The sequence below is a fragment of the Antrostomus carolinensis genome, unplaced genomic scaffold, assembly GCF_000700745.2.
Source record: "Antrostomus carolinensis isolate BGI_N321 unplaced genomic scaffold, ASM70074v2 scaffold9560, whole genome shotgun sequence".
Lineage (NCBI taxonomy): Eukaryota > Metazoa > Chordata > Aves > Caprimulgiformes > Caprimulgidae > Antrostomus > Antrostomus carolinensis.
The window spans coordinates 49,986-59,306 of record NW_010286470.1 but is presented as its reverse complement, the minus strand read 5'-3'; the positions used below and the strand labels follow the sequence as shown (position 1 = coordinate 59,306).

The following is a 9,321-nucleotide window of genomic DNA, read 5'->3' as shown; positions in this document are numbered from 1 at the left end:
CCCCCCCCCTTATTTTGACTGAGAAAAGAACATCTCAATTAAGATGCTTTACTCTCTCACAATATACAGACCAGATAAGAGTTGTTAAAGCTGTATTCGTCAATTTCAAAAGAGAACAGGTTTTATTTTGCTTTGTGCTATTTACAGCCGCTGTCCATTAGGAGTCCTCGAGAGTCCCATTCTCAGCTACAACAGCACAGCCCCGTAAGTTTAGCTCAGCAATGAGCCTGCAAAACAGCACTAAATCATGGTGATGGGAGAAAGAAGAAAATGTTTGGAAATGGCAAAATGTAGCTGATGTCTTTGTGAAAGCTAGTTTTTGCTCATTGCTATTTTAAAGCATTACTAAGGTAGGCTGTAATCACAACTAGCTGGAGCAGAGTAGAAATTGTGTGCTCTAGTTTTGAGGAAACAAAAATCAGAATGGCTAGTAGTTCTGCAGAAGCTAGAGGAATCTTTTGCAATCCATAAGTACCTTAAGTACTTATATATACACATTGATCAAAATATACTAATGTTGCAGTGAGGTAAGGTGTAAGAATGATAAAAGACTAATATATGGCTATTGAGAAACAGAGTTCCAGTTGCTTTACTGGACCAGAATATGATTTCTCTGTATGAACTCTTTGAGCTGGGAATGCAGTTCATTTTTCTAGTGCTCACCAGGCTTGGAAGTGGGCAGATGTGGAGGGGAATTTTTTCCAAATCTGAGTCTGCATCCCTGAAAGTGGTAACTAAATTGCACTGTAATGCACGTATTGAGCAGAATTGTACAAAATATACAGTAAAGGAGAAGAAATAGTGCTTATTCCTTCTTTGACTGTGAAATGAGAAATTTCATCTGTACTCTTAGCTCAGCCTTTGCTTTGTTGGACAAATCACTAAACAGCTCTTTAATAACATCTATTTTTTTCAGCATGGTGTTCTACCTCCCTATTTCACATTAATTGGTTAATGACTTTAGAGCATTTGGAAACCGAAGGACAGCTTTGGGAGCTAAGGGTGTAGGTGTACAACTTGCTAATTCAGTATTTGTTTACAAGGGTACTCAGCTGATGCCTTTGGCTTTGTTTTCTGTCCTCCTCCCAAGCCTGTTAGTTGGTGTCCCTCCTGAAAGGGAACAGAGCCTGAGATGTTACCTGATAGATCCAGATAAACTTATCCTGGCATCATTGTGATGTCCTGACAAGTAACGGTTTCCACTAAAGTAAATCCGTCAAGTTGACTTGTGACAATAGCCTGAGAATTTGAAGGCTCACGAAAGGATCATTTTAAGACAGATAATTGCTTTGTCCTTTCCTTTTATCTTCTGTACCTGGCAGATGTCTCCCCCTGCTTTCTTCTGTTTCCTTGGCCCATCCATGGAGTATACCCTGTACAGATGGGATCTTCAAAGAATCTGCTGTCAAACTTGGTCTTTTCTAAGCATACGTATACTGAAAGTTTTTGGAGACTTCTAACTGTACCAAATGTTGATGCTATTTCATAGGAACAGCAAATAACATATCTGATAACAAGGAAACTTTCTCTGTCAAGTTGTTACTTTGAAACAGGTTTAGTAGAGCTCATCAATGAACTGTTTAGTAAGATTGTGATTGATATTTTATTTTTAAAAAAGCAACCCTATGAACCCTCTCACCTCCCCCAAATTCCTGCAACTTATATCTCCCATGCCACGTATGTTGCTAGAAATAGCTGAACTCTTCTAGTTGCAACTTCTGAAAATCAGCTTTGCATATCTCCATGTGCATCTCTATTATATGAAACCAAACACTGTCTTTCCGCTGAAAGTAACAGCTTGTCTTAGCTATGCACTTTGTTATTTCTACCTTTTTTTGGATGGATATGAAATGATGCTCAGGTTTGAGAACTCTACCTCTGCAGCTTCTCTAGGAAGCATATTCATGTATTTTCTTTAATTATATCAGTTTAACTTGATTAGTTATGATTCTAACCCTACAACACAGGTTACTAACAGAGCTCAGAGAGCTTGCATGTCCTTGGAGCCCTTATGGGTGGGTAGGTGTTTAGAAATGTGGAAAGTTACCAATTACTAATGGTGAAATGCTGAAAGTGGAGCAGGACTTTAGGAAATTATTTAATTTCTAGCTGTCTTTTAAACATTAAGTGAAGTTTGATAAGGTCAAACTTTCAAGAATTACCAGAAAGTATACCGATGCGATTTTGAGAGGCAGTACTCTGCACATGTAAAATACCCTCTAATGGTATAAACAAATCCCTGTAAGGTATCATAGAATAAACAAGCAAAGAGATAGGGATGAAACTAGCACATGCTGATTCTGAGGACCAAACCTGGGATCAATTGGCAAATAACACCTTCAGGAAATGTTTGAACTGTTTAAGGATGTATTTTCCCTAAAATATCTCTTGGTCTATCTCAATTAAAAAGGAGAAAAACTCACTTGCAAAGATATTATTCAAAGAGAAGTTCTGCCTAGTGATTTTTGTTGTTTTTTTTTTTTTTCTTTGTTTTGCAGACAGTCGTCCTTATGTGTTTTTAATGGCCCGTGTTCACCCTGGTGAAAGCAATGCCAGCTGGGTGATGAAGGGGACCCTGGAGTTCCTTGTGAGCAGTGATCCCATTGCTGATCTCCTGCGGAAATGTTTCATTTTCAAGATTGTTCCCATGCTTAATCCTGATGGAGTCATCAATGGAAAGTGAGTTGTGACGTACTTATTCTGGAGTTTAGCTGGGTTTGTCTCCAGTCTTTAGCCCTGTGCACCTAGGAGGTCTCATTTTCAATGTTTTGGGTCAGGAGAATTCTTTTGGCCTCGTGGGTTTTTTTTCATCCTGTTATCAATCCTGTATGGAAATGTGAATCTGAGATACACCCCAGTGTGCTGTCTTGCCTTTGTCAGAGGTACATAATTCTGTGCTGTGCTTGGCCATAAAATTTCTCAGCTGCCTAGATATACAGTATTAGTTCTGCTAAAGAAACTGGATCTTTCATGTTAAATCTCTGGGAAGATCTTATAGCAGCCTTCCAATACCTGAAGGGGGCCTACAAGAAAGCTGGGGAAGGACTTTTCATAAGGGCAACTAATGACAAAAAAAGGGGAAATGGGTTTAAACTGAAAGAGGGCAGGTTTAGATTAGATATGAAGAAGAAGCTCTTCACTGTGAGAGTGGTCAGACACTGGAACAGGTTGCCCAAGGAAGTTGTGGATGCCCCCTCCCTGGAAGTGTTTAAGGCCAGGCTGGATGAGGCTTTGAGCAACCTGGTCTAGTGGAAGATGTCCCTGCTGATGGCAGGGGGTTTGGAACTGGATGATCTTTAGGTCCCTTCCAATCCTAACCATTCTATGATTCTATGAAATGGAGATCTATCTATTCTGCTAAATCAGCAGGGCAGATTTCACCTGCAAGACAGATAGGCTTGGGAATAACCGGCTTTAATTAATGCTTTGTATAGCCTAGTGGGGGAGAAGATGAGTAAGGATCTATTAAATTTTCACATCTTCATGGGAATATTTCCATATAGTGAAGCTTCTTCCTTCTTTCACCTTCTTTTCAATCTTCCCTCCCACATGTTTCCTAAGAGATACTGAATCTGAGCTTGGAAAATACCAATTCTTTTTTGCATTCCTTGCCTTATACCATCCCTTCCCACCTACACTGACTTGCCTTCCCTGTACGTGAATGGAAAAAAGTACAACTCTGCTCCTAATTTGTTAACCTGAAATAAATATTGCCATGCCACTAGTGAAAGAGGAATTCCCTTTGAAGACCTGAAGAGTGCGCTAAGAATAAGCTAAGTTTGTATTTTGCTGGAAAAAATCTACAGTGTCCCTGTGGACAGTGGTTTGTTCACTTCATTGGGTGTTTGTGGAGTGGCTGTAGGTTAATAATTATCAGTCCTGTCTCTGATGCAGGGGCAGGATATTACAATTGCATCCCACTGGTAGCTAGTTATAGGTAGGTGAATTGTGCATTTCCATCTGGTGATAAGGGCTTGCAGGTTTTGGTAACAACTGTGTCCTCTGGCTTGTTGCAGTGGAACACATGACATATCTTGAAACTGAAAGATGGGCTTAGACAAGTGCTGAAACACAAAGCAAAGTGTGGAGGAACAACTTTTCTTAAGCTACGTTCTCTGTCTGTTTTTGGCTTGGGCAGTGCAAACTGAGTGCAGCAGAAACAGAAAAACAATCCTGAGCAACAACTGAGTTGAAAATGTTTGGTTCTAAACTGATTAATTTGATTTTTGGGTGAGAAATTCAGCAGAGAGCAGCTTGGTCTTTTCTGTTGGTCTCTAGCCTCTGACTATGAACAGTCACAGCTTTTGTGCTGCTACACTCCCTAGGACTTGAGGGTATCAGTAGTTTGGGAGGACTGTTCAGAGTAGCTGGATACTGCCCCAGAGTATTTGAAGCCTCTGCTGGCACCAAATGCTTCCTTGATCCTTCCAGACAGCAGAAGCAAAAAAGAAAGGTTGTGGCTTTTTTCCCCCCTTTCTTTTCCTTCCACTGCACTTAATTAAAGTTTCCAGCAGATGGAGGACTGGAGGGAATGTCTGACCTTTTTCTCCAGCTGTCAGGAGTGAGTGTAGCAGAGAAGGGGCCTTCAGGAGGGAGGACATGGCTCTTGGTGACATCTGCCTGAGCTCGTGTCACACAGGAAGGTGTTTTGTCTTCTCTGGTGCAGATGAGCTTAAACTGTAGTTAAGTCTGGTCATACATTAAAAAGTTTGGTAAGTCTTGCATGTGGGATAGGAGCAGGGACTTGGCCATGGCCTTGTTGCTGATTGTGAGGCCTGAGGGAGGGGGAGACCCATTCCTTTATGCTTTAATGTAAATATTTTTATCCTGTGAAGCCCAGATATTCTTCTTATTTTTTTTTTTTTTTTTTTTTTTAGTAGACTTGGATCCCCCTGTGCTTAAAGTAATGCTTCTGTTCTGGACCTCAGGTTTACTGGTGGTGTGCTGGAGATAACCATGCATATTGGAGAAGGCAAATATCTTTGAGGGCCTTAATGTCTCTATGTGCACATACAGATTTATTTGGCTACTTCATGTTCCATCTTGTCCAGGTTTAAATACTTGAGTAAATTCTGTTAAGTTGATGTTACATGGGAAACTGTTTTCCGAGGAAGTTCATCTATAGCCCTTTGACCATAGAACTTGTAAGAAGGTAGTTCCTAAATATTTTTTTCTCTCTCTAAGTGACTTGTTGGCTCTGGGATTCACAATCCCTTTTGTGGAAGTCCCACTAGGTATCCTCAAGCAGACTGCTAGAGTCCCTGCCCAACGTCACAAGCTGCTGTTCTTTTCTAGCTTTATACAAGCTCTTGTGCTCTCACACCTTCCCATTATGAGAACTGGACATACTGAATGTATCAAATCCACTATCCAGGCTAACAAGTGTTTTGTCTCTGTGCTGGACACTGGGAATACCTACATGTGGTAACCAGCAATCTTGTATTTTATTGTAAAACAGATTTCTTCTCTTTCGGTGTCTCTCTTGATTTCGTCTTGGTATCTCAATATCTTTATTTAAGAAAGAGTTGGATTCTTTTTTGTTGACGGTTCCCTGAATCTTCTTACACTCCCTCCTCCCCAGCCCTGCGTGCTGTAGTGTGCCTAACACTTCCCTGCCTGTCACAGAGACGAATGGCAGTGCCTGGTTACAAAGGATTTCTTACAGCAACCCAGCTGTGCCCATTCCCCTGTGCAGCTCAGCGGAAGAGTGCTCATCCCAGCATGGCACTGCATGATCATGCTTTGGGAGCCTTGTGCAGCAACGAGATGATCAGTGCCTTGGTATTTGCTTTGGTTAATGTGATCAGAAAGTGACATGCAGAGAATGTTACTGTAATGCAGATAGGACCACAGCAATGTGATTATGCTCTGGCTGCGTGTGGCTGAGCTGGGAAGCAGCTCTCTGCCTTCCCTTCCACATCAGTCACTGCTCTGAGAATCCGTTCCTGTCTGTCAGCGATGTAAAGAATTGCAGTCCTGTCGCTGATGCTAAATGAAGGTAGTGGTGATGCAAGTGTGCATGTATGAGTGGGGTTGTCAACACATAAAAATATAGATCATTACCAAATATTGCAGCTAATTTGACTCTGTTCAGTCCAGAAACAATTGATGAGCAATTATGTTGCTGTGTGTGGCTGAGTGTTTTGCTCCATCCTAAGCAGCAGTCAGGTGTTGGGTTTGTCAAATAATAATGCAGCTGATGTGATAATGGCTGTATATTTTAAATTAAATAATAGACACTGCTTTTCATAAAGTTCATCTGGCTTTTGACCACTGCTGGCAATGGGATGCTGCCACATATAGACCTGTGGTCTGATCTGATATGGTTATTTGTGTATTTTAATTTTGTTTTAATATCAGTTACAAGGAAAAAATAGTCTTAATCTTCAAGACCAGTGTTGTAAGTCAGTCTGAAGTGACAGCCATATTAAACTACTTAATGGAAGGTGTTCTTATAATCTAACTTTATTTTGCACAAGTTGTTCTGTAAGAACCCAAAGTAATAAGTGTTGTTTGGTCTTATAACTTGCTACCTGCACCATACTTCAATCTTCTTTTTAGAGTAAATCATAGTAAAATAGAAGGAATTAATCTCCAGTAAGTCTTACAGAATTCATGAAGAGTATCGCTTTCATTAGGAAAGTGATAAAAAAATGCAGTGGGTGAGTGAGAGACCTGTGCTTTGTTCTGTTAGCAGGCTCTGCTACTGGTGCACTGTGAGACATTGGTCATTGTCCCCACCCTTTGGCTGAGCTTTCTTCCTTAGAGTATGAGATAATGACATACCATAACCTTTGCTCAGTTTGAAATGAAGACTAAAGTGTGCATATTGTGAGCATTTGCTCTAGACCTACTACTGTTTTCATTATTAAGACTGACTTGTAGAATGTGGAAAATAGTGTTCTTGGGAAAACTCTAGATTTATGAGGAATGGTGCAGCGTAGCCTTTGGTTAAACTTTTTTTGATTGCTTTTTTAAAAAAAAAAAAGAAGTTCATCTCTTCAAGTGAAATCTTTGTCACCAGAACTAGATCTGTTATAGTCACAGGTACGTAAAATCCTGCAAGTAGAGTTCAGTAAGAGAACTTGTAAAAACCTTAATTATGGCAGCACAAAAAGAAGGTTTTATAAAGAAACAGGACATTGTTTGCTGTCCATGCTATTCTACATAAACTCTTTATCACACGTTTGATCATCGAGTTGTGTGTGTGCTCATGTGTGCCTGTGCAGTTGCATGGGAAGTTGTGATGAACTCCTCTGCTGTGTGCACCTGTTGTGCCTCCTCCTGTTAGCAGCCTGCTGGTGCTGCAATTCCCCAGCATCTGCTCAGACCTACGTGCCATCTACACACACCTAGCACTCCCACACATGTGCTCACAGTCACATGGTAACCAACATTTTGTGGTTTTGGCTGGACTTCTCCAAACACTGAAGTTCTGAATAAATATTGCTATTTATTACACCTAAATTTAGGGTTATTAATTATATCAGTATAACCTAATTTATATCACCATAAACAGTGATAAATGATGCCAAATGCTAACACTTGATGCTTGCCAACTGTGCCTGTTTGATGAGGGTTTTTTCCCCCCCAGTTCCCAGAAATATTAAATTAAAAATGATTGGCCTTGCAAGATCATTGATCAAGTAAGAAGTGGAAGCTCCTGGGGAAGTGATTTTGCTTTAAAAAATACTTCATGTGCAGATTGCTTGTGGAGTGTTTATGTATTTTGTGTATTCAGAAATTCACTTCCCACTGACAAATCCGTAACTGGCCAATATCACAGTTCACTGAGTTCATGTCTCATGCCTACCTTGCCACCTTCTTTCTCTTCCTTTACTGCTTTTAATGTTTCCTCTTTCTTCTCTTCTGTCTGACCTTTTCTCACTCTCCCTTCCCTTCCATTGAACTAAATAATCTTTTTAATGAAAAGAACTTGGGGCATTTTACAAATGAATTGAACCAACGAATGGAAATGGGAGCTGGTGATTTTGTTTTTGGTAGAGGAAAATAAATTTTTTGGAAGCTGCATGATTTCTTCAGAGCCATGGTGTAACCATAGGAGCAGTTAGGAAGAGGAAATCCTGATTTGCATTTTGGATTATAGCCATGGACTATTATTTATCTGGTTTGAAAACACCTTGTTCACTCCTTCACCCTCCCTCCCACAGCACAGGCTGAGTAAACTCTTCTGCTGCTCAGAGGTAAGGCAGGTGAGGTGCTGGGTTTCTCGTGTCTCCATTGATATTTGCTCCCGCTTTATTTAGGTTGTTTATTCCATCCTGTTTTACTTACAGGGCTTTGTTCATTACCTCAAATCCAGCAGAGAAAAGCTTTACCTCTTTGACAATTACTGAAATCAAGAGAGAGAAAAGTCCACTAAGATCCCTTCTAGAAGAGGTTTCCTCTGCACACTCTCGAAAGTTACAAAGGGGAAAATAAATGTGCTCCCATTTATTTTTTTGGAACCTGGTCCTTTGTTTCTGGAAGGACAGTTTTAAGAGGAGGAGCAGAAGCACATTTCCCTAATACCCCAAACACGCTATTTGTATATATGGCCTTTTTCCCCCCTCCTACATTTGTTCTTGCTCTCCTGCATTGAGATATTGTGTTCTTCAGACAGTAAGAGGCAGAACTGATCAGGGACAGGAAAAAAGTTAATGGACAGTCTAAGAAGTCACTTTATGGTCCAAAACTGCATCCTCAAGGATTATTCTTTAGGTCATGTCATATAAAGCAGTATAACTGCAGACATCCTTCCTTTCCTCCTCCTTCTTCCCTTTATCGCTTCTCTGTGTTCAGAGGATTGAAGAGGAGTTTAATTCTCAGAATCTAGCCTTGCATAACTAAATTGGTACCACACACTCTGCAAACGTTCCAAAGGCTCTCTCTAGACTAGCTAATCTATGATGTGTGTGTTTCTCTAAGCATAGTGCAGAGATGCGGGATGGCTGAGAAAGGCGTGTTTTCGAATTCTGTTATTAATTAATGCAGTAGGTGAGTTTGTCTCTAGGAGAGAGAGAGAGAGGTACTACAGTATTGGCATGCTGCTGTTCCTTGTTAAACACTGTATGAGTCTGTCCCCTATGTTGTTTTCGGAAGCCCTGCGTCTAAATTGCCACCATCATGGAAGCCAAGGTGTACTTGGATAAAAGAGCATTCTCTAAAAGATTCAACCCTTACTCAATTATAGTGGCTGTGCTCAGAGTTGCATGTTGTAAGGTGGTGAATTTACATGCACTGGTAATTCCTCAAGACCTCAGAGAGGATGAGGAACATCCGTACCAACTTGGTATGTGGCTCTGGAAGTGGATATGAACT

At 40.6% G+C, this 9,321-nt stretch overlaps 1 protein-coding gene across 1 annotated transcript in view; it reads left to right on the top strand.

Annotated features, from left to right (window-relative positions):
• The window catches only part of AGBL1 (AGBL carboxypeptidase 1), a gene marked incomplete at its 3' end in the record, with an annotated part of 148,578 nt that overhangs the window by 96,582 nt on the left and 42,675 nt on the right, over positions 1-9,321 (top strand). The window contains exon 19 of the mRNA XM_010171705.1: positions 2,499-2,679. Within this exon, the coding sequence (XP_010170007.1) occupies positions 2,499-2,679 (181 nt within the window). The remainder of the gene's footprint in view (positions 1-2,498; positions 2,680-9,321) is intronic.